Genomic DNA, 26,686 nt, shown 5'->3' with positions numbered 1-26,686 from the left:
ATTATAAACACACTGTCACATCGTTTCCATTTACATGGTTATTATTCAAGTTGCGGCAAATTAATCCAATTAATGGCTTATTTTTGCATTGAAAAATAAAGATAACAGTTTATATGCAATATTAAATCCACAGACTCCCATAATTATAATATTTTAATTTTGAGATAGAGAAAGCAGAAAAAAAATACATTTCACTTTGATATCATGTCTGATTTACAATAAATAGCTAATAATTATTCAATTACAAACACAAATAAAAATGGCCAAATGGCTCAAAGGATAACCACTGGAAAATAAATAATATCACAATAAAAGACACATTAAAACAGAACCTGTCAAACCCAAGAATATAAAGGAGGAAATAATCCATTTAAAAATGACATGATTATGATGGCTCATGACAGAGATGTGCGTAGGTACTTGAGCTCACACAGAATAGCCAAAGAACCAATGCTTATGGCTGTTAGTGCTCAGAACAAGTGTACAAGCAACACCAAATGACGGTTCATTATCTATGACGGTGTAAACCACTGATCTTCATGCTGGACTGAAGGTTATGGACAGTGTAAGGTCCACAGTGACAGAGGGGGAGACTTCTGGGGTTTCCTGAAGCTTGACTGTGGGTTGCTGGAGCCTTCATCGACACTGTAAGTGTGTTTTCAGTTGGTATTCTGCAAACGTGTGCTTTTGTTTCCTGTGCAATTCTGTTTGTTGCAATCAGGACTTTAAACCTGCGTTCCACAACTAAAATAACTACAGTACATTTCTAGCAAATACCCAAATAAATACAAATTAAAAAAAGGTATTTAGTTAAACACCCTTGGAATCAAACTCAGTATGACGGTCCCAGATTTCCCCGATTCACCTTTCACTCGCACTCTGCACTTGTTGAATAATTAAAAGCGTGTGATGCCTCTAACGTCTGGCCGGTCCTGCAGCCATGCACAGGGAGCCCTGCTCTTCAACCTCTAGCTCCTCTGACCGCACAGCCTGCGTGATCAGATTCAGCTCCTCGCACAGAGTCTCGAAGCGGTACGCCACACGGATGTCTGGAACATTGGTGCGTCTGATGTCGTTGCCCTCCTGCCCCTCTTTCAGATAATGCGGCCCCAGCCAGCAGCTTTTCACCTTGACACAGGACATTTGGATGCATTAGTCAGATGCTTTTCTCTCTTATTCCTTGTATTTTAACGGTTTGTTTCAGTGGTTTGGCTTCAGGATGCACAGTGAACATCAAGTGGTGGCCAAACACTGTTTATTATACAAAATTGAATGGCAACCAATGATTTTCCACACTGTGAACATACTGTGGGCAGCCCACAAATATTCTCAATGCAAGAGAGGCTGTAATGTAACGTAATCCAGAGTCCTGCACGGGTTCGGGAGACCCGCAAATTTTGCTCAAACGGGTGAAAAATATCCAACTGTGTCGGATAAGGGTGCGGGTCGGACACGGGTCTAACACGGGTTTAAAACAATCACGTGCAAACGTAAAAATATATGCATAGTTTTAGGAACACATCTTCAAAAATATGTCTGTATTTCAAGTTAATAAAATAATTTAAAATCCACATCAGTTTATTTGTGCCCACGCCCTCCCAGGAGTCTCTATACCTAGTTTCACTTTTAAAAATTCATCATAACCGCACGCACGATCTGCTTGCAGTCGTCGAGATGGATGCTGAGGAGTTGGTAAAGTTGTCGACAATACGTCATCAATCAGTTATCTGAAGAAAACAATATTGTGAAAGGCTTTGGGGCATGCATTTTCGTGGATAGCCACAAATGTGGAACTTCATCGCTGAGGAAGCACGCAGATAACTGTGGTAACAAACCAAGCAGTTCTAGCCAACAGTGTTTTTCAAATTTAACACTGTTAAGTATGTGTGGTGTGCAGGGCGTGTTTGAACCTGAAATTGTCAGATGAAGGCTAGACGAAATTGTGTGGCAGATATAGTGTTGTAGCCGAGTCTGTTCGATTTGTAAGTTTCGTGGTAACGTTAGCCATGTTCTTCATGTACCGGCCTTCTGACAGCTTCGGCTGAAGTTGTCCTTGTGTTAATGGTCATGTAATAACTTCTGTATGACCTGGAAATAAAAAAATTTGTATGTGTGTCTATAATGTGATAGTCTAAACTGATTTTATTTCGGTTGCGGGTCGGGTCGGGTGCGGATTTTAATTAGTGCTGCTGTTGGAATAAGGGTCGGATGCGGCTTTAAGCACTGCGGGTACGGATTTACAAAATCGGACCCGTGCAGGACTCTGATGTAATCCAGGCCATATTTTCCTTTACACACTGTGGATTTGGTCAGGGTTTCAGAGAAAGAGGGCATGTTATGCAATCTGCCCATACTGGCATCTAGCTACTGTAATTTGACTAGTGTCACAATACTATTGTGTTTGGACGCACAGCCAACAAAAGTATGAGAAGTATTTATCCTCTATTTTAAAAGCTGGAAGTCCTAAAGTTGAATTTCTTTTACTATACAATACCATTCAAATGTTTGGGGTTGGTAAGATTAAAAAAAAAAAAAAAACTGAAAGAAGTCTCTAACGAACACAAAGGCTGCATTTATTTGATCAAAAATACAGTTCAGTAATATTGTGAAATATTACAAATGTAAAATACCTGTTTTATCTTTTGATATATTTTAAAATGTAATTTCTTGCTGTAATGGCAAAGCTGAATTTTCACCAACATTACTTCAGTCTTCAGTATCACATGATCCCTCAAAAATCATTCTAAAATGCTGATTTGGTGCTCAAGAGGAATTTCTTATTATTATCAATGTTAAAAACAGTCGTACTGCTTAATATTTTGGTGGAAACCATAATAAATTTTTAATAGGATTCTTTGATGAATAGAAAGTTAAAAAGAACAGCATTTGAAATGTAAAACTTTTGTAACATTATAAATGTCTTTATTGTCACTTTCAACCTAATGCATTCTTGCTCATCAACCCCTGGTTTCACATACAAGGCTTAAGACTAGTCTCAGACTTAATTGCATGTTTGAGTAGTTTTAACTGAAAGTTACTTGCACTGACATATCTTAACATAAGTCAGTGCCATTGTTTCGTCTCAAGATGCACACCAGTAATGTTTTTTCTAAGGCACGTTTATAAAAGCTAATTAAATGTCTTACTTTAACTAAGGCCTAATCCTGGCTTAATACTTTTAGGCCTGTTTTCACAGACAGGGCTTAGATAAATTTATAAAAAAATAAAATAATAATAATTATTGAGTACTTTTGTGTATGTAGTAATTATCTAGATTAATATACACTTTTAAAGTGTTTTGTTGTTAAGTCATGGTGCCTAATGCATTAACTTATGTTAACAAATTGAACCTTACTGTCTACGAACACCTAAATGTTACTGAAAATGACTTGTGCTGCTGCTAACAGAGGTGTAAGTGGAGATGTGATCACCTGGTGAGAAAATCCACTCATGAGCACACTGTTTCGGGCCAGTTCACACATGTCACATGAGCTCAGCTTCCACACCTGAGCAGCGATGCTGTACTCCTCCATCAGCGGCTCCTGAACAACCACACACACCAGGTCAAACATATTACAGACCTGACTCAAGAAAAAACAGCTATGGGAAAAAAAATCATATTTGATGGTATGGTGTGGCTTGCAACCTTTGTGAAGTGGAACTGCAGAGGGTCATCAGTGGACAAAGACACCATGAGGCCTCTGGACAGGTACTCAGGTAGAGGATTTCGATGGTAACTGAGGAAGAGGCTGTTGTTGCTGAGCGGGGACATGGCAATGCCGATCTGAGCCAGGTAATACAGATACTGCAGTACAGGAGCCTGATGGAAATACAAAAACACTGACCAATTCTTGACTGTTTGCAAGGGGTTTTAAGATAAGAATATTAAACACAGGAATATATATATATATATATATATATATATCGTGACCGATATTGTCAAAACTTGTACATTTATGTAATGTAACGATATGAGTTTAACACATGCAAAGAACACAATCATGAATATTTAAAATAAGAACATTCTTTATATCCAAGCAGAACAGATTTCCAAGTACAACTGTGATTCAGTAGAAGTATCTAGAGTGTCTTTACTTTTCTCAGAAGTAGGCCATGGGAAATATTCTCCGACAGCATAAATCCAGACACGAGGTGGTGAATAGGCCCTGCCTCTCCACAGTGCGGACGTAATACAAACGAATTCATGTTCCTTTGCCTGTTGGGAGAGACGAGTGACATTTAAACAGTCGTGGAGCTGAAAAACTTTTATATTAAGTAGCCTACACAATGGTTTTGACAAGAAGGTTTTCATTTGGCGGTTTGCGTGCCATAAATCTCTAAAGTAAATTTTTACATTAATTCATTAAATCTATTGTGGTAAGTACTTGGGTGCATCAGATACCTGCGCAGGTGGTTGAGTACAGTCATATTTGCATACATGTAGTACAGGTAATATGAGTATGGAGGATTGTCTTCCTCCGTCCAGTTCACAGGTTTTGGACTGTCCAAGTTAAAGATGTGATGCTCAGGTTTGGACTCATCATCCACACTATCAAACCCGACAACCTGAAGAACATTCAGTCTCACAATATAATAAAACTGTGACCATACTTGTTGATCATTTGGTTGTATTAATTTGAAGTTACACAGGGTAGTTGGACATTTGAGTTACTTGTGATTTATCCACTGTTAAAAGTTCAACTCTAATGGCAGACACTAAGCATCTAACAATAGTCTTATTATAGGGACAATAATAAATGTTTGAGCCAAGGGTTTGAAACTCTGGATTACTAGGCCACATCTTTCTCTACTATGGAAAAGTTAGTGAGTGTAAAATCTAAAACAAATGTTTATTGTAAATAAACTGGGCAGTTAATCATACCTTGAATATTTACACACACAGAAGATGTGTGCGCTATGTAAGCCTCCACTCCACAGTAGCCCAGTTACCTTTATTTATTTTACATTAAAACTAGCTTTATCACATGGCAAAAGGTTCACTCACATGTTGCAGGAAGAGATGCAGCTGTGGGAGACTGCTGGGATTGACAGTGGCTTCAAACAGAGGCATAAAAATGTTCTCTAGCATCTCCTGGAAGTTAGAGAGCTGCTTCTTGGTGTGGTACACATCACTGCACAGGAAATAAACCACCTGTTATCTTAGTTATGCTTTTAATTTAGTCTGAAATGTACATTTCATGTACAGCGAAAATATTGGTATTCATTTTGGAAAAAAGTCTACTTAATTAGGTGTTTAATTTTGAGTGCTTTTCAATTTAGTATTAATATACACTACCGTTCAGAAGTTTGGGATCAGTAAATCTTTACTATTATTATTAATTTAAATTTGTTTAAGATTTTTTTTTTCAGCAAGGACACTTTAAATTGATCTAAAGTGGCATTAAAGACTTTTTCATTGTTATAAAGGATTTCTATTTTAAATAAATACTGTTCTTTTGAACTTTTTTTTCATCGAAAGAATTCTGAAAAAATGTATCACAAAAATATTAAACTGTTAAAACTGTTTTTAACAGCAAAAATAAGTTCAGTTTCTTGAGCAGCGAATCAGCATATTAGAATGATTTCTGAAGGATCATGTGACAACTGAGGACTTAAGTAATGAAAATTTCAGCTTTACCATCATAGGAATAAATTACATTCTAAAATATAAAACAGTTGTGTTAAATTGTATTAATATTACTGTTTTACTGTGTGTCTGGTTAAATGAATGCAGCCTTGGTGAGCATAAGAAACTTTATAAAAACATTTTTAAAATCTTACCAATCTTTTAAAAACTTTTAAACAGTAGTGTTTGTATATATATATATATATATATATATATATATATTTTTTTTTTTTTTTTTTATGAAAGAATTAGGCCTACAGTACATGTCCACTTTACATTGATTTTCCTAACGCTCAGTACTCACAATAGCCGTGGCACCTGCACCAGCCAGCGCACATTATCAGAATAAACCTTGTGCTGGACGGCCCACTGAGCCAGTTTATCCCACTCATCTCGTGAGCGGCCGTAGATGGAGAGACGCAGCTCCACATTCTGGTATTTGCTCTCCTCCAGGTCTGCCATCACCTCCTGAAACGCACCAACATACAACTGTCAGCAGGGGGCGCACTTAACCATATGAAACTGAATTCATCAACATGCTTGTTTTGCAAATTTCAAAGATTATAAAGAACAGTGATACCTTGATTATGTGCCCGAAGTATTTCCCCTCAATATGGTTGTCAGTCTTAATAAAGATTTCTCGGAGGATGGACTCTCCAATGGGGTTGTATTTGGAATTGAATTTATCAAAGCGGTGGAATGTGTTACGGTCCTGTGGGAAGGATATCATTTTTTTAATATTTTAAATAACAAATTTTCTTTTTTATTATTTATATTTACATTTAATCAATTTATAAAAAAAATAAAACTTTTTCCCAGTGTAGCCTACTTATTCCCACAAAAAATGTAGACAAGAATCTCTTTTATTAAATTAAAGATTTTTATACACATGGAACATTAATGTAGTGTCTCAGTTCATGCATTCAGTGGAGAACAACAGTTCATTCATCAGCTCATTCAGTTCTCACCGAAGTGTAAGTCCACTAAGCTTGTGCGACTGCAACTCTGTGCAACATATTTTTAGTGAGAGTGACCTAGATCCCACACAAACCCAAGAAGTTTGGAACACCCAATTGATATTTGCCTTGGCATATACTGTGTGAAACACTTTTCTTTCTCTTTTATGGTGAAACACTTTTCTTTTTTCTTTTTCTTTTATATATTTTATTTCAGTTTTCCGTCCTTTTATGTTTATATTTTTGTTAATGGTCACTTTATTTTATTTTGTTCTATCAATAAGATATAACATCAAATATTACCCTTCAAAAGTTTGTGGTCAGTAATTTTTTTTAAATAAATTGATACTTTTTTTCAATAAGGACACATTAATTGGATCAAAAGTGACAGTAAAGACATTTATAATGCTACAAAAGATTTCTATTTTAAATAAATGCTGCTCTTTTGAATTTTCTTTTTCTCAAAGATTCCTAATTTGTTTTTACAATGGTTTCCACAAAAATATTAAGCAGCACAACTGTTTTCAATATTGATGATAATAAGAAATGTTTCTTGAGCACCAAATCAGCATTTTAGAATGATTTTCGAAGGATCATGTGATACTGAAGACTGAAGTAATGTTGGTGAAAATTCAGCTTTGCCATTACAGTAAGAAATTACATTTTAAAATATATCAAAAGATAAAACAGGTATTTTACATTTGTAATATTTCACAATATTACTGTAGCCTACTGTATTTTTGATCAACATATTAAAATTATTTCTCATCTAACACTGAAAATCCAGTTGTACCATCACAGGAATTAATTATATTTTATAATATATTACAATAGAAACAGTTATTTTAAATTAAAATAATATTTCACAATTAATTACTGTAGTTTTGATAAATAAATGCAGCCTTGGAGAGCAGAAGAGACTGCTTTCAAAAACATTTAAAAAATCTTACTGACCCCAATTTTTAACAGTAGTGTACAGTATATGTTGTTGTTGTTGTTGTTGTTATTATTATTATTATAATTCATTAGTATTACTATGTGTAATTGCTAGTGATGGCAAAGTATTTTTCCAAAAACAAAACGCACATCACTGGCAAAGTTTTGCTTAACCAGAAAAAGCCTGTGTGCTCGAAACGTTACCTTTGTAAGAATCTGTCAATAAAAGTCTAGTTTTTGGAGCCGTGGTTTGTCGACTTTATCTCTTTTTTCCAACCACTTATGTCATGTGTGTAACTACACTTCTTACCGCGTGCATGTCCAGAGTGTCTACGCTGAGGTCAAAGGCCGTCAGGTTCATGCTCTCAAACACCTCAGTTAGGGTCTGTCCTCTGCCTTGTTCCACATGGACGATTTCACCTGGATATTTCTTTATGGCTCTTTTAATGAAGCGCAGCAGGTGCTTCTGATTCATACAGGATGAGGCATGGATGTGTGTGTCCACCTGAAGAAATGAAAGGCCAATAGCTAGAATTACATTACTAGGTCAAATAATCAGGGTTTTCCTGTGACACTACAGTTTAGCTCAAAATACTTCATTTAGTGGTTGTTCATACAAATGGACAGCAGACCTTCCTGATGTTGTAGAAATCACGGTGAGGGACCTTCTTCTGTGCCGCCAACTCTTTCATCTCGTTTAAGAGAATGTGCATCTGGAACTTGGAGCTGAGGTACTGCAGTCGGCGATAGCAGAAAGATTTCCTGTTGGGAAAAAATATACAATTAGAAATCCATGTTAAACCTAAAACAGATCAGACTAGTTCTGGCTATTTTGGGGAACACATTTAACCACTCTTTGCCACTTCCTCACCTTTGTCGCATTATTCACATTACAAATTAATTACTGGACTTATCTCTTTCAGGATGGGTTTATTTCATCCACAGGTTCAAACTGAGGTCAGTGCATAATGATTTTTAATCAAACAAAGCAGCTCACACAGGGACCAGCTCACATTTACAGAATAAGCAGTTTCAGTCAGTGATTTGATCATCTTCTTCTGGATCTGCTACATCAGAATGGACTAACCTCATGGTGTGCAGTATAACTTACACTGGCCCGTTAATGATGAGCGCCATCATCATGTTCATATCCGCTATGTATTCCTGCAGGTCTGGGTATGGCAGATCCAGCTCTGAGGAACTAATAGACAATACAAAAAACATTTAAAAAAAAAAAAGAGAAATATATTTATATATAAAAATACAACAATTAGGCTAACTCAATTCTAGGGACTTGCAACTCTGTCGTCTTACTTATGGGTATATACATGAACAACACCATCAACCATCTTGCAGGTGTAGCCCAACCCAGGGGGCATGTTGGCAGGGTCAAACCCCTCATAGGGGTGGGTTTCTGACACAGGTGGGTGGACTGTTGCACCTGTGAGGTAAGATGATGTACTATTCAGTTTGTAACTGCACACTGATCATACAGAACTCTTAAACTCTTTTAACTATGAAACATTTTGGAACTAAAGTCAAGGAAACAGTTTAAAAAATAATTTTCCCAAAACTAAATTCTGTCATCATTTACTCGCCGTCATGTCTTTAGAAACCATGGAACACAAAAGTGAATTTTTGAAGAATATACTGGCCACTTCTCTCAATATAATGAAAGTGAATGAAGACTGAGGCTGTCAAAATGTCAAAACGCATAATCTCAACGTTTTGCATAAAAACATAATTTCACTCTGTTCCTCTGATCCTCTATATAAAAATATAATTTCACTCTGTTCCATTTTATGGCTTCAGAAATGTAACACTTGAGTCGTGCGTATGAATGACTTTTATTGTGCTTTTTGTCATTGTGGGCGGTAATGATGAATATTTTCATTTTTGTGTGAACTACTGCTTTAATGAGTAGAAATACATGTGTGCTGTGGTTTAACTGATCATGTGTGGTTCATAAACATGCTGCATCTGCAACCAGAGCACCTGCTTTCAGTTATTTCTGTAGTAACTGAAGACGATTCCATGAAAACGTTAAAACCTTCTACTCTCCCAAATCCAGATCAATCCAGTGTGTCTCTTCTGAATATATAGTTGTTGTTTTTGTTTTTTTACTGTCCATTGGAAACCAATTAAACCAATTTGGCTATAAAATTCTGATTCCTCCTGAACATAAATCCACAACCCTCTGAATATTTCCTTCAGAAAGCTCTGGTTCAACCCACTTGCAGATACAGAGGACTCAGGCATCTCCTCATAGGTGTTGAGGTCCAGGGGTCGGTCACCCAGCTCCTCCTGCAAGTAACGTTCTGTGGTCCTGCAGAAGCTCTGCATGGACAGAGAGATATACTTCTCTCTTATGAAGAGAGCTTTGACCACACATTTAGCAGCATCCAGCAGATCAGTGAAAGGAACCTGGGAAAAAGAAGACTCACTTAAACAGTCTGCATAGACATCATCTACCCATCCATCAATTCATCCATCAGAGGTACAGATTTTTCAATCTAAAAAAATATAAAAAGCTAAATGTTTTATCTTTATTGTTATTAATTGTCTGTTTTACCCTGTTTTAACTAATATGTATCCATCAGTGTGAAAACCCCTCAGCAGTGTTGCTGTCAGCTCATGTTTCCCTCTGGGGTTTGTGTGTGTGTGTGTGTGTGAATGTGTGAAACTTGGTTCTCCCTCAGGAGTTTATATAATGTCTGCAGTGTCCACTTCAGTTCTGTCAACAACATCTTGTTTTTGTAAAACAAACAAAAAAGAAAAATGAAAACCAGGAGCTGTTCCTACCCCACATTTCTCCTCTCCAGAGATCGCGACCCTCTGATACTCTCTCTCAGGGACGAGCTCTCTCTCGGGATAGAGCTCTTTGGGCGCCTGGCTCTGTTCTTTCATATACCTGAGAAAGAGAGGAGATTAGCTAACAAACACGTATGAATAATCACATAACATCTTAAAGGCACTCACTCCAGATCTGCTGCACTGTCTGTTTTCATGAAGTCCTGTTTGGCTCGCAGTAGGATATCAGGCTCAAACCTCAAGAGAAAAGACTTTTAATAAACTGACTGTGGGTCAAAGGTCACATGTGCATACAGAGCAGTGAATGTTGGACTAATATTCGTCCAAGGAAATGGTGTTATTTTAAGTTACAAACACAGATAAGTGCAATGTTAAGGATTTCTTATTGTTTTTATATTAAGAAAAATGTTTGATGAGAACTACAGGTTAAGTTTGATGATGAATGATGGGATGTAGTACTTGATATCCTGGCTGATTTGCCGCTCCAGTCTGTGCCGCCTCTCCTCCAGCTGCTCAATGGGGCTCTCCTCAGGGAACTCATATGGAGCGCTCCGCATCTCACTCTCAGCCAGGCTGCGGGAGAACAGCTCCTAAACGCACACATTAAGCACACATTCACATAACAGGAGAAACAAAAAAATGCATTCAAGCAGCATGATTGTTGAGATTTCTGATTTGCTTACCTCTGCAATCTCTTTGTATTTGCCATCCATGGATGTGCGCAGATCAATGTGGCCGTGCTTGGCTACAGGGTTGCCTGGCAAGGAATGCTGGGATGTGAGGAGGTGTCGGCCAACACGGAGATCTACTAGGAAGATCGTGAGAAAGAGATTTTTACATTTCAACAGATATGGCCTGAAATATGGCTTGGCTGGATATAGATTTGGCTCTAAAACATTTTGATTTTTCAGATGTGATTATGGAGATAAATGTTTAAGAATAAATGCAATACATTGTGATCAATACTATTTAGCCTGGTTTTTCTGCTTTTTCTGAAAGCTGTCAAAATCTTCAACTGTTTGTCTTATAAAACTATGGAGCATTCAGGTGGGAGGACATGAGTTTGTATGTGGGTGTGTGCTGGCCTTAGTGTGCACACTTAACTAGTATAGACCAAATGCGTATAGTGCCAACACAAATTTGAGTACTGTCACACTGATAATCTGCAATCAAAACACCTAAACACCTTTAAAAACAAGATCAATTTACTTGAAGCAACATATAAGATATTAATTATTAGATATTATACCATAGTCTGGGTGAATACTCGATTCTGATTGGCTGCAGGGTGTCCATTAAAAAGTGATAGAGGACACCTAGTAAATAATCAGGCGTAACCAGGGAAACCAAGTTATTGTTTGTAAAAACTTTAGATTTCGATTGTAAAACTAATTAAAATATAAACTAATGTTTTAAAAATGTGTTATTTGGCAAGCGACCATGGTATAAGCGGGTTAATGCCCTTCGAGGTGTCCATTGTCAGGTATTAATGGACTCCGGCGGAGGCCTCCGCCGCGCGTCGGACGGTTCACGCCTCGCCGTCGTCCATTAATACCTGACAATGGACACCTCGTCGGGCATTAACCCTCACTTAATACACTATACCATTCAAAAGTTTGGGGTTGAAGTATTTTTAATGTTTTTGAAAGTCTCATGCTCAGCAAGCATATCATTTATTTGCTAAAAAGAAATCCAGTAAAAACAGTAAAAATGTGAAATATTATTGCAACTTGATTACAGTTTTCAACTTATTTTAAAATAATAATTTATTCCATAATAATTTAAGTAATTTATTCCTGTGATGTAAAGCTGAATTTTCAGCATCATTACTTTAGTCTTCAGTGTCACATGATCCTTCAGAATTCATTCTAATATGCTGAATTTATTATTATCATCATTGTTAAAAAAATAAATAAATTTGTAACAATGTAAGTCATTTTTGATCAATTCAATACATCCTTGCAATCTTACTGACTCCAAACTTTTTACATGAAAACAGAACAAAAATACTGATTGCAAATTTTTTTGCTGTGAAATGCAAGCCAAAAGTATAATAAAGTAAGATTTTCCATTCCTATTTCAAGTGATTAATCATCAGAAACATTTTAATATCACAATAACATTTTGCCTCACAAACAATGCTTTCAAACACTTTCACTTTCACAGTGAGTGAAGCTCGACCCTTCTGCTCGAGTTCCATTGTTCCATCCCGTGAGTGATATCAATCTTCCTAAACTCTGACGCTTAATCAAATATTCATAAGCCTGATGAATAATTAAGCAGCCCTGTCTATAGCCCCTGCACTGCAGAGACCTGGGCATCTCGTCCCACTGTTAAGGCACACAGGAAACAGTCTAAGTAAAAACAGATTCCCCTGGTACAAATATCAACAGAATTCATAAACTTCCTGCAGATTTGAAAATGGAGTAAATCTCAAAAACAGTTTGCAATACCAATGCAGTTACAGTACACAGCTGAGCAAACTAGCCTGTGGGCTACAGTAGATCTGCAGTAGTTACAATACAGATAACAGCTGTTTCCTGAGATCATGTGATGAATTCAGCATTAGTGTATTGACACATTCATCACAGTTTTACGAAGAAGAGCTAAATCTTTGGTTTTACAGTTCCACTCCTGAACTGAATTACTCGTATACAGTAATTAAACCACTTCATCAACACTGTACTGTACTAGAGTTAGACAGTGCACTACACAAAAAAAGTATTCAAAAATAGTATTTTATAAAACATATTAGTGCATGTTGCCAGAATAGCAATGCATTATTAAATATTTTTAAAGAAGTAGTTTTTAATTAGAAAAAATATAATATATTCAATTCTTAAAATACATATCTTTTTTAACTTTTCAAGATTATTTCAAATCTTAATATACAAAATTTTGTTTTTCAGGAATTCACTACTCTTCAAAAGTTTAGGGTCAGTAGGATTTTTAATTGATCAAAAGTGACAGTAAACAGCATAAGTTTTCAATACTGAACAAAAAATGTTTCGAACAGCAAATCAGCATATTAGAATGATTTCTGAAGGGTCATGTGACACTGAAGACTGAAAATTCAGCTTGGTATCACAGGAATGAATTACATTTTAAAATATATTCAAATAGCACACAGTTATTTTGAATTGCAATAAGTTTTCACAATATTACTGTTTTCACTGTATTTTCACTGTAATCTTACCAAACCCAAACTTGTGAACAGTAGTGTAAATTGATCATGTTTTATTGTCAAGGAAGACAAGAAGAAAAATACTTCAGAAAATGTCTTAACATATCAATTCTATGTTTAAAAAGAATAAAAAGAAGCATTCCAGACTGATTCACATTAAGTGTGCAGTGACAGTAAATATGATTCTCAGTTTGAGTAGATTATTTGGCTGCCTAAATACAGTAGATGTTGTGGATACAATAGTTTCTCAGTAAACAAACTTGAGTCACTCTCACCTCTAAAGGGGTGGTTGATTATGATTTCATTTTTCTAACTTTAGTTAGTGTGTAATGTTGCAATCTGAGCATAAACAACATCTGCAAAGTTACGACACTCATATTTCAAATCAAAGGGAGAAATTGCTTTATAAGGACTAGCCTATACAGCAGACGGCTACACGAGCTTCCTCCCGGGTTAGTGACATCACAAACCCTAAAATTTACATAAACCACGCCCCCAGAAAACGATTTATAGATTATCAAGACAGAATATGCTAATCAATGACTAGAAGATAACTACACATAAGCTACATAAATTCATCAACTAACCATTCAGAAATGTTGTCTACATGTTGTCACTTCTTCTTGAGTCTCTCCATCTTTATGACTTCGGTTTGAACATAAAAGGCTAAAAGTTTTTGAAATTTTCAGTGCATGTCTGTGTGAGGTAATCGAAGCTGCTAACACAGGAGGTGTTGTAGCTCCGCCCTCTGTGCGGGGAGCAGCAGCTCATTTGCATTTAAAGGGACAGACACAAAAACGGTGTGTTTTTGCTCACCCTCAAAAAGTTGCAATTTTAACATGCTATATAAAAATATCTGTGGGGTATTTTGAGCTAAAACTCTGGGGACATCAAAGACTTTTTTTACATCGTGTGAAAAGGGCATTATACCACCCCTTTAGGGACTGGAGTCTGTTGTTTTTTTCTAGAGCTTTACATGATTCCTATTCATAACCGCAACAACAAAGACTTTGTTACCATAATGCCATTTGAAGTAATGCACACATTCTCCCTGCTAAACGGAATTGTCGTCCGTCTGCTTAGACTCAAGTACTAATAACTAACCACCGCAGTTTAATTACACAGCGCTCAAACAAAAACGAGAGGAGCAGAACTAAATAATTTAAAGTTTGTCATCACCGGATGTGCCCATAGTTGCCGAAATTGAGTCATGTTATACTAACCCTCATTCTACTAGTTTACATAACGCTTTAGGGCTCTGCTGCTCATCGTTTTACTGTTCTGGCAAAGTTAATGTGCAACGTACTTATCAGGGAGTTTATTGGAGGTAATTAACGACAGGATTGTCTATGAGATGAACTCGTCGCTGAAATCTTGGTGGCCTTTTCACAGGCCCAGATGGGTGGACTAATTATGACAATGACAGTTCATTATCGCCCAACACAGATAGACACAGCGGGAGATGCACGCACTACCGCGTGCACTCACACTTACAATCACGTTCTCCTTTTCTCACACATACCATTTACCTTCACATAAATCACAGCCTACACATTTCTCACTTATCTGCAAGCTAACAAAGCACGTTGTAAAAGATTAATATCGCAAGAGATTTTGTCAGGATTTTTTATGTGCGTGTAAAGCCAGAAGGGAGACTGATATATCCACTGGATTGTATATAATCTTCTCTGTGTATTTTGGGAGGTTCATGCTAGTTACATAATCACCATTCCCTTTATACACAGGATCCCCACATACAGTAAACGGCAAAGCAGAACAACAACTAAAGTCTTCTGCTGAGCTTCAACTGCGATGCACAACTACAAAATACGGGTAATGGAGTTATTGATTCTGATGGTAAACATTCTAGAATGAGGGTCTATAAATGTCACATATTTATGAATGGGAGAAGTGAATAATCAGTGTAGTGAGATATGGAACTGAGAGATAAGAACAGCACTAGACCATTGCCTCAATGACACATGAGATGAGGTCAAAGATCGGGCCTGTTACACCTTTGTGTAATCACCTCTGCAATTTGGTGTATTTATCTGTTTGTGTGTATTTCGTATTTGATTAGTTGTTAAATTTTTACGTTTTTAATTTTTATTTTAATTACATGTTTATTTAAATGTATTCTGCTTTCTATAAAATATATCAGTAACAATTTACAATAAGGTTTCATTAGTTAACTACATTAGTTATGAACTAACAATGAACTGCACTTCTACAGCATTTATTAATCTTTGTTCATGTTAAAGGTGCATTGCGCAAGTCTCTGAGTTTTTGCAGAACTATGCCCCCTCTGGCGACAAGCGAAACTACAACACTGCAACTGAACACGCATGACGTCACGCCCAGTCTCAAATTCCGACCCGAATCCCTCTTATTTATTTTACTGTACAGGATTATAGAGGCAATCGCAGTGATCAGAGAAGGGCTCATTCAGCCCATCAGGCAATTGTTTAAGCATGTATGGGTTAGAAAAACGGGTATTTTTAACATGAAATGTTGCGCAATGCACCTTTAACTTCAACATTTACTAATACATTATTAAAATCAAAAGTTGTATTTATTAACATTAGTTAATGCACTGTGAACTAACACGTACAAACAATGAACAGCTATTTTATATTAACTAACATTAATAAAGTTAACAAATACAGTATCAAATTTATTGCTCATGGTTAGTTCATGTTAGTTAATACATTAACTAATATTACCTAATGAACCTTACTGTAAAGTGTTACCAATATATCTATGTACACAAGCGTGGTTTGGGGTCAGTAAGATAAAAGTCATATAATACTTCAGCAAGAATGCATTTAAAGTTTAAACTGATTAAAAGTTATATAAAGTTTTCCATTTCAAATAAAAGTCTGTACTTATGAACTTTCTTTTTACCTAAGAATCCTGTAAAAATGTTTCCACAAAATTATTAAGCAGCACAACTGTTTTCAGCATTGATGATGAAAATAAATGTTTCTTGAGCAGTAAATCAGCATATTAGAATGATTTCTGAAGGATCATGTGACACTGAATATACTGAAATAAATGACATTTTAAAATATATTCAAATAAAAACAGTTATTTTAAATTGTAATAATACTACACAATATTACTGTTTTACTGTATTACTGATCAGATAAATGCAGCCTTAGTGAGCATAAAAGACTTTTCAAAAACATTTTTAAAATTCTTTAAGACCTCATACTTTTGAACAGGGTATATTATCACAAAAATTCTGATTATGAAATCTCTCAGAATAGAAATCAGTTTCTAAAAAGCCGTTAATGTTCTATATATACGCAAAAGCTGAAAGAAGTCTTACATGAAAGAAATCTGATGTGTGATCTAAAATGATATTAGCAGCTGCTACTAATGCTGACTGACATACTTTATGAAATCCTGAGCAAAACTGAGCCACACTGAGGATTACAGTTACCTCGCTAGCCCCAATCAGGGTCAGTCACCGTCGCCACGGCAACCTGATGTTGCATCCCTTTGTTTGCTCCTGACATGACAAGTTAACTCCTGACATGACAAGAGACTCAGAGTAGAGTGTCAGAGTAAATCACCATTTAGTATATAAAACTATAAAACACATTCAAGGTTACTGTGAAATCACACGACTACTACCACAGCTTTTCATGCGGTGATAACTTTAGATTAATAAACTCCTGTTCTTGTGTTCCCTGTTGGAAAATTTTTGTGGTTTGGAACATGGTTTTCTAGCTGGTTGACCAAACCCAAGCTTGAAACCACCTGGTTTGTTGCTGGTCCAAGACAATCTCCAAGTGTAGACCCGTTAGAAACCAGAAATGTAGAATCAAAAACACATTTACCAGCTTAAACTGGATTTCCAGCTTCATAACCTCTTTTCCCTTGAACACACACAATCTCATACACAAACCTCATCTAAGCAGCATCCTTCTCTATTACTCTTTCAGCCGTCCACTTAATCTGTCATCCGTGAAACACAGCGCTGACCACAACACCTTCAAAACAGGACAATACTGAGATACTGAGGAGGACAATCAATACAGCGAGACACACACACACACACGACTCCCTAAGGAAAAACATGAGCTGACAGCAACACAGCTGAGGGCTTAGAGATGGAAAGAAACAGCATGAAAAGACATAAAAGCAAATAAGTGTCCTACATGAAAGGATATGAAGAAACTATTGCTGTTATTCTCCCAAAACAGGTCAGAGAGAGAAAAGACAGAAAAACAGACAGAATAAAAAGAGAGAGACAAATGGCAAACACAAAGCTACACTTTCTAAACTAACACACATCTCCAGCAAAACATGTCTCATTCATTCACTCACTCTCTCACATACATCGTCTTGTGATTGAATCTGTCCCACATACATACATACATACATACATACATACATACATACAGTAAACACAGCTGATGGAGCCGAAGCATCCACTCTCTCCCCTCCCTCCTCTTCCTGGTTCCTGCCAGCTGTCTGGGCTGGCCACTGTTATCCCCCTCTCATTTAAATATCCTTGACACATGGCTGGACCGTACCACCTGGACTTCAGGGGCAGGGGGAGCTCAACAGCATCACTGCTGTCTCTGGGACAGAACGGGCTCAGCAGGATCTCTCTACACCCCCCTGTCCTTCAGCTCTGTGACGTGTTAGCATGACTGCAGTGTATGCGAAAATGCTGGAGGATGTTTTGAGAAAGGGATAGAGTAATAGAGACTCCCTCGGAAGCCGAAATAGAGGTCACTGCAGAAACTAGTATTGGACATGTCTGATCAGAGATCTGGCCCATTTAAACAAGCATCGAGATAATGTGTTTATCATTACTGGAGCTGTCATCAAACCACCACTGTCTGAACCCTACTGGTTTTTTTATTGTATGGCACTAGAAACCCATATAGAGTGTTAATGATTCTGTCGTGTGTCCAGAGGGTTTGAGAGCCGTTTCTGTTTAATCAGAGGGAACAATAGCATCCCTGAATTCTGCTCCTCTTTTAGGGGAAATGGGCTTTGATGAAGACATCAGAGAAAGAGACAAAGATTGCACTGATGAGGTTTTTGTGAGCCTCTGGAGACCAATTGCTTTTATTTGATCCTGTGATGAAGGGGGATAGAATAAAAAATAATCACCCACCAATATAAATGATATATTTATTAGCATTTATATTTGTTAGTTAATGCATACCATGAACTAACAATGAACAATACTTTTACAGCAGTCTTAATTACACTATAAAATGTATTTATTTATTTATTTATTTTTAAGTTGTATAAAAAACAAAGATTATTTTAGTACGTTTTACAAGAAAATACTATTTTACTCTTTCTACTACTACATGCCCTGAGGATGGTCGTTTGACCGAAAGCTTGGTGATTAAATTTGGTTAAAGGATTTAAGTGTGCAGACAGTTTATTTTTTGAGATCTTCACTCTTTCTACTACAAAATGTCATGTTTAATTCAATGTGTTACCAGCCATTTCTTTGGAAAATGTACTAACGATTTCTGAGGGAAAATTGTTTCAAAGCCATTTGTCCAGTGGACTGTAAACATGATATGATCTGTAAGTCATGGCAACATATGTTTTTACATTACTTTAACTCATCAAAATAATTTAAGCAATTTCAACATTCAACAAATTTTTTTTATTTATGGGTAACACTTTACAATAAGGTTCATTAGTAAACTACCTTAGTTAAAGGGTAACTCTCGCCAAAATTGAACCTAGGCGCTTTTTGTTAATCTACCCGAGTCAAACTTTCGTGTAAAAGCATAATTAGAATGGAAACGGCACTTTTAAGATTGACTGTATTTTCGTTTTAGGTCAAAATGCCTTTTGAATGGGAGAGCATGGGGCACTTCTATGATAGCATCAAAATCGCTATTTTTAAAACACTAAGAAGGCTCGACACAACATAAAACTGTGCTCGAAGTATCACCAGGGGCTCTACACATGAACTTGAGCATTTTTTGAGTACACAAAGTTTACTAAAAAGAAAGATTTTTAACAACTCACTGTAGCTGTAGTTATTCCCATAGACAGTAAAAGAAATGGACACAGCGACCCCATTGGAACTCAATTGAGACAAGTGAAGCCCATTTTTAGCGATTTCTTAGCACTTCCTTTCCTGACGCGCAGACTCAAACCGAGCAAAGCGTTACACGGACCACGTGAGCAACCCGTCTGTCTTCTAGTAGCTGTGCCAAGAGAAATCTGAATCATTCCCTTCCGAATCTTGCAGAGACGGAGAGTGTGAGTAGGAATTGTCCATGAGCTTGGAGCAGGAGCAAATTTTACTTGGTATTCTGATTAATTATATTGTCATTTTGCCTCTACATCCCCCCGATTGCCCGTGAGCTTCTCTTCACGTCCATACGGTAATCTCTCTACTGTGCGACAGAGAGTCGCTTGGTTATGACGCAATCGTTAGCCTACTTTTACAAAAACTGCTTCTACGGGGCCATAACATAAGCTACAAGGTAATGGAGCATTTTATACATTGTCGTGTTTCTTTAGAAATAAATAATGGACAAATGGAGTCTTCAAACGCCTCAGATGTAAAGTTATTCGCTGTCAAAGTTACGCCAAAATGAATGGGAGTCAATGGGATGCTAACTGCAGGTGAAGTTCTGCTACAAGATGGTGGCACGCGGCCGGCTTCAACTTCCGGTCGACTTCCTTCCCGCCTGGTTATTCCTGGCCGCCGGCATTTTGTCAGTCAAAAATAGTCGATCTGTATCACTGAATCATTCCATTATTATATGAGGATTCTTTTTCAAATACAAGGTCGATATTGATTTTCACTAACGACAAAACAACAAATTATCCGTGAATTTATATGGAACTAAGCTTTAGAAGCTTTCCATCTTTACTCTCCTCCCGGTTACGTTGCATTCGGACTCGGAGATCGACTATTTTTGACTGATAAAATGCCGACGGCCGGAAACACTAACTGATAAAGTGAGTCGTACAAAACCTTTCTTTTTAGTAAACTTTGTGTACACAAACAGTGTAGTCAATGCTCAAGTTCATGTGAAGAGCCCCTGGTGATCCTTCGAGCACAGTTTTATGTTGTGTGGAACCTTTTTAGTGTTTTAAAAATAGTGATTTTGATGCTATCATAGAAGTGCCCCAAGCACTCCCATTCAAAAGGCATTTTGACCGAAAACGAAAATACGGTCAAGCGTTTCCATTCTAATTATGCCTTTACACGAAAGTTTAACTCGGGTAGATAAACAAAAAGAGCCTAGGTTCAATTTTGGCGAGAGTTACCCTTTAATATGAACTAAGAAGGAACAAAACTTCTACAGCATTTATTAATATTAGTTCATATTAATTTCAACATTTATTAATACGTCATTAAAATCAAAGGTTGTATTTGTTAACATTAGTTAATGCACTGTGAACTAACATGTACAAACAATGAACAGCTATTTTTTATTAACTAACATTAACAAAGATTAATAAATACTGTAACAAATGTATTGCTCATTGTTAGGTCATGTTAGTAAATACATTAACTAACGTTAACCTTATTGTAAAGTGTTACCTTTTTGCTATACGAGATACAGCCAATCTGATTATACTTAAAATAGGTGGAATTGTTTTAGTGTTCATATTTACACATTTATTGTAAACTTGACTTAAAAATGCATATTTGTGAAATTAATACAATAATACATGCTATAAAATGCTACATGCTATAAATACATACTATAAAATTCAGTTTTCAGCAAGTATTAGTCCATGTGATCTAATGCATTAACACATTATTGAAAAGAGTTACCAAAGTATTTATTGAAGCAAATTTTAATCATGAGTTTCAATAGTCATAATTTAATTATTTGCTACATTTTACAATAAATTGTAGATAAGCACTCTCCAAGAAAGCAAGCAGAAAATAAAAGTTTATTTAAAATCTTGAAATTTGTTTTATGGTTTTATGTTTGCTAGGGAAAATGACTTGCTAGTTCCACCTAGTGAGCAAAAGCAAAACTGTTAATTCTTTGGATTTTACAATGGAAACAAACTAAACTTTCACTAAATATCAATCCACAAACACTCAAGTACCTAATATCTATACACTATATTATGATTCTAACTAACCTGTTGTAAAAGCACAAGGGTCTTTTAGAAATAATAATGTTCCTACCTCGTGGATGAAGTCTCTGGGAATCTAGGGAAGTAAAGGGTTGAGTGGATTTAGAGAAAACAACTCTAAATAGTAGCAAAATGGTGGCTGAGGGGGAGGCAGTAAAAGTGCTCCTTTAAAGAATCCCTCCTCTCTCATACCACACTAAAGGCAAGGGAGGCACTACGGGGCTCAAAGTTCAAAGCACAACAGCATTTAAAACCTCTATATGTGGGATAGAGGAGGCTGGAGGCTGAAACATAAACTATGACCAAGATCTTCCACTAAAATACTTTCTTTCTTTCTTTCTTTCTTTCTTTCTATTTCGAACAACAAAAAAATATTTTAAAAAAAATATATATATATTATATAAAAATACAATCAGTATGTTACAATATTCCAAAAGAAGAAAAGAAAAAAAAAACAGTATCTATAAAGTGTTATAACAAATACTCATCTTACTGCTAAAAACGAGGAGCACAAATGTAAGCAGAGTGATGAAAAAAGTTTTGGCAAACTATTTGCAGACTGACATTGCCCCTTTAAGAACTGTTTAAAAAGAGTCAATCACGTCAGCCTTATCTTGTCCATCCTTTATGCTCAGATAAGCAAGATATGCCAAAAAAAAGGTGAGTTTGAAGCATTTAAGTGACCATAATGCAACACAGAGAGGGTCCAAAGTGACATAACAGGAAGAGCTCTGTGTACAAACCTCAAGTGACTCATGCCAAAACACTCATCAGGTAACGGCTATAAATAAAACTAAAACAAACAGCAATATAATTGTACATCAACTGCTGGTGGTTTAAACTAAATGTTATTCAAAGGTTATTCAAGGTATGTTATTATAGGGCTCTAAAATGTGAGGTAAATGTTTGCTTTATTTTTCCATGATGCGGTAATTCTCTGAATCCGATTTAGAAATAAAAAAACTATGGATGCACAGATATGATCATTTTGGCCAATACAATAATCAATAATTATGCATCAATCTACATTTTGGCTGATTATTTAAAAGTCCAAATATATGTGCTTCAGGTGACACTAAACATAATAAAGAGTGGGAAACTGCTTTTAATTTCAACAAGTCTCTCTTATCCAACAGTCATTTAATATGCAGAGGAAAAATAACCTTCACAAATAGAAATAATAAATATAGCTGCAAGCACAATTAAAGGGCCAAGCACAAAAAAGTCACAATGAGTTGTGCATGGCTGAGAGCTTCAGAGCAACTGCAACAACGTGTAAAGATATTTTTAGAATATTTTAGTCAAAATGGCTGAAATATCACAAGTACGATGACTTGCAATATGATTTGACCAATAGGTGGTGCTGCTACCAAATTGCTGTTGTGTTATCAGTGTGAGGAAAAAATGACACTGACAAATACAAACTAGTTTGGTGTCAATATGTCAAAGCATTGCAGAGTTACAGCCTCAGAATCAGATTGGCACCATGCCATCAAATTTGTCAATGCATTATTCGAGAATGGTTTGGTTAATAAAAGCTTATAACTATTTGCCGGTGAAACTATTTGACAAGAACTATTTGGTGAAAATCGGACCAGCGGTCTAGGATGAGTTCGAAAAAAAAGAGGATTTAAAAAAAAAAATCAAAATGGCAGACAGTAAGTTAGACCGAATATTGCATAATTGGTATCATTGTTCTCGGTATGACTCAAGGAATCTATCAAGACTGGTTTAATTAAAATAGGCAAAATTTATAAAAAACGCTATTAGCTGAGATTTCATTATACATTTTGACAAGAAGATGGCACTGTTACAAAACTTTTTGAGTACCTTCAGGGCATGGTCCTGATGACACATGAGTTTCATAATGATCTACTAATGTGTTCTTAAAATACAGCATTCTATGACAAAATTCGAAATGATCGACACCCAAAATGGCCAATATGGGTATCATTCGACTCGGCATGCTGCACTGAATTAAATGAGACCAGTTTTATGGTTTTTGGGCAGCCTCAGGTCATGCATCTGATGGCATGTACTAAGATTCATCTCAGTACGTGAAAGAGTTCCACAGATATAGCATTTACATCCAATTTGGTGTGCTCTTCATCAAATTCATTCATGAGTTATTCAAGAACAGTTAGGTTTATTAAAAAGCTTTTATTAACTTTTTGCCAGCATGGTTGAGGATGATTTGAGGCCATTTTGATGAAAATCTGACAAACCATCTAGGATAAGTTCGAAAAAGTAGGTTTTTCAGAACAATTGAAATGTCGGAAACATTTTCGTGTCGGAGAATGACAATTAATGGGTGCAATCGAATCGTTTTGAGCCAAGAAATCAGTTATCCAAAAGTTATTAGCATAAACATAAATGCAAATTTGGACAGGGGTCGAGTTAGAGACTGCCATATTGCTGTGGTTAATGTTCAGACAGAGTGACTGTCCTCTATAAATGTGTGCAAAATTTCACAGCTTTTTACCACACGGTTCTATGGGCTGCCATAAAGAGGAAGAAGAATATGAAGAAAACTAACAGATACAATAGATGCCTTCACATCTTTGGTGCTTGGCCCCTAATAATAAAGAAACAAAATGTTTGTGCCATTGATAAAAAAATCTTAGAGGCTCTGAAAAAATATTATATTTATTTATGTTTAACAGTAGGTTAACCAACTAGAAATGTGAGGTCCTGTTAAATGTTTTCCTCATTGGAATTATGCTAATTAAAAAGTCACATTTATCTGCTAATACGATATGAAAATATATCCTGCACCCCTAAAAAGTATGTTCATGCACACGTTCGAGTCGCCACATTTTATGCGAATTTCTGGTGAAACTGGCAATTTACAAGTAATGGTCAGGCAAGTTTAGTCTACAAGAAAAAAACAGACACATTTCCCAGGAGAATCAGGAGCATTAATGGACTGTGCCAGAAATGTGGATCTGAAAGCTGTTATTTTTTTCAAAGCAAGATGGACTATTATTAACCCTTCCTCCTCTTTTCCAAATCATGTCAAGAATGAGCCACAGTAAAAGCGTACGAGGCTCTCAGAAATCAGACACTTGATTGCTGCTGAAATGCGAGAGGAATTTTAAATATCTAGTGTCTCTAAAAAGACTATTTAAATGACTTTTTGTTTAAAGCAAAGTACTGACTATAATGTATTGCTACATGCAAGTGAGAGAGAAAGAGAGCTGTTTTGTGCCTATATGAGAATAATTGTGGTTGTCTGAAACTGCAAGGATTCACAGGATTCATAATTTTGTATCCTCCTCAGAACAGTTTTTTTTAAAGATAGCAGCAATATGCCACCTGCTAAGTCTCCATGCTCAGATAATTACTCCATCTTTGTGGTGAAGATGCTTTCTGATGATATTTCCTGCCTCGGGCCTTGGAAATTATGCTGGCACAGCAAGCCAAATGAGTCTCAACATTTTTCCATGTCTGGTTTTGCACTCAACCAGAGATAAATACACTTTCTAGAACACTGTTTCAGGTTTTAACCACAACATCAGAGGCACAAGGAACTAATAAATACATGCGACACCTAACTAAATGTGTTCTAGCGCATGATAAAATCACAGTTTTTCTGCAAGAAAGAGAGAGAGAGAGAGGTGTGAAGTGTTTTTTGGATCGGATCTTATGTAAGCCTTACGCAATGCTGGCCTGACCACAGACATTGTGTTGCATGCATTTATGGATGTGGTCTAGACCAGCCACTAATTGCTGCATGTTTGATTTTCCCCGTCTGGCCTTCTTGCAATTGAATCCTCAAACATTATCTGGATGAATATATTCAGGAATTCAGGAATTGAGGTCTGAAACACAATCAGGTAAGTACTTCCAATGTAATTATGGCCAGAAATAATGCGTAATGCATAACTTTCTCTCTCTGCTCCTCACAGAAATAACAAATACAGGTCCATGAGCTATTATTCTGTTTCAGAGAGAGAACATTTATGTGAAGATTAACGTCTAGGAAGCCATAAGAAAGAGAGACAGGAAAAAGAATATGGTCCTGTTGCAACAGTTTCCCTCAAATCAACAGGTATAAAAGTTTCTACATTATGCAGATGCTGGATAACTGAAACACTTCTGAACATTTGCCACAAAATAGTCAAATGTGAGAAGGAACCTACATAGAAATATGATGAAATACTGAATATATGATGAAAAATGTACATGTAATGACCCAATTCCATCAAATTTCCACTTCACACACACACACACACACACACACACACACACACACACACTTTTATAAACCCATATTGTTTTTGAGCAAACCCACTTACCTCCAGTGGCTGTGTACTGCAGGCTGCCTCTCTTCCTGAAAGGGGACGTGGGTTTGCCTGAAGGCAGCTTAGAAGACATTTTGGCTGGAGATTCACCAGAGACGGACAAAACGCTGGTTGGTTTAGGCACAGAGGAGTCCTTAGCAGGGGAAAAAAGAGGGGGGCACACTCGGTCCAGAGAGGCTTTGAATGCAGTAAGAAGGATGTTCAGATATGTGTGTGTGTTTGTGTGTGTGTGTGTGAAAGAGATCCCCGCTCTTCAGATGCTGCAGTGTGAGAACTGGCTCCTCCCCACACCTCCCAGTGCCCACTCACACACCAGCACAGGCTGCCTGCGTGCTGTCACTCCGCACGGTTTCCATGGAAACCTCAGAGCCAGGTGGAACATGACATGAGAGTCCAAATAGTGCATTGTGATGAACGAAAGGAATGCTCCTCATGTCACTTTTTCATAGCAAGTGAGACGAGAGGAAACATGACAGGCCAGACGCTGGCTCAGGGCTCAAAGCTTGGTCAGCCAGAAGAGATGTGCCGTGTGCTGGGTGGGGGAGGTCGCTCACTCTGTGATGGGTCACAGCTGGAGTCACATCTGCGAAATGTAGTAAACCACAAATGAGAGATGCACAAAAACTTTAAAAACCAAAACAAAAATTGTAGGGATGAGCAGCTAAAATACAGACACACAGGAAAAAATGAAAACTCATAATCATATGGATCATAACAGCCAGAATCTTTATACTTATAACTGATTGACATGACAATTAGTTTAAAC

The 26,686-nt window shown here is 36.7% G+C and overlaps 1 protein-coding gene across 6 annotated transcripts; it reads right to left on the bottom strand.

Moving 5' to 3' along the window:
• Positions 1–123: 123 nt before the first annotated feature.
• ampd2b (adenosine monophosphate deaminase 2b) lies at positions 124–26,141 on the bottom strand. Of its 6 annotated transcripts, none has more exons than XM_081348525.1 (18): positions 25,915–26,141; positions 11,013–11,137; positions 10,789–10,919; positions 10,498–10,566; positions 10,321–10,429; positions 9,753–9,942; positions 8,833–8,959; positions 8,630–8,719; positions 8,151–8,280; positions 7,829–8,023; positions 6,207–6,338; positions 5,931–6,094; positions 5,006–5,132; positions 4,403–4,566; positions 4,096–4,216; positions 3,647–3,820; positions 3,432–3,542; positions 124–1,128 (listed from the first exon to the last, which is right to left on the bottom strand). In XM_081348525.1, the coding sequence occupies exons 1-18, from the start codon at positions 25,991–25,993 to the stop codon at positions 916–918; spliced, it is 2,451 nt and encodes an 816-aa protein (XP_081204651.1). In that variant the 5' UTR covers positions 25,994–26,141; the 3' UTR covers positions 124–915. The 6 variants fall into 6 exon arrangements, with proteins under 6 accessions (XP_081204651.1, XP_081204652.1, XP_081204654.1 ...); XM_081348526.1 differs by having other exon boundaries at positions 11,013–11,134; positions 25,915–26,024; XM_081348528.1 differs by lacking the exon at positions 25,915–26,141 and adding an exon at positions 17,924–17,996.
• Positions 26,142–26,686: the final 545 nt, after the last annotated feature.

This window comes from Scardinius erythrophthalmus (genome assembly GCF_964197995.2).
Source record: "Scardinius erythrophthalmus genome assembly, chromosome: 20".
NCBI classification, from domain to species: domain Eukaryota; kingdom Metazoa; phylum Chordata; class Actinopteri; order Cypriniformes; family Leuciscidae; genus Scardinius; species Scardinius erythrophthalmus.
The sequence above is the reverse complement of the archived record's forward strand: the minus strand, read 5'-3'. Positions and strand labels throughout refer to the sequence as shown.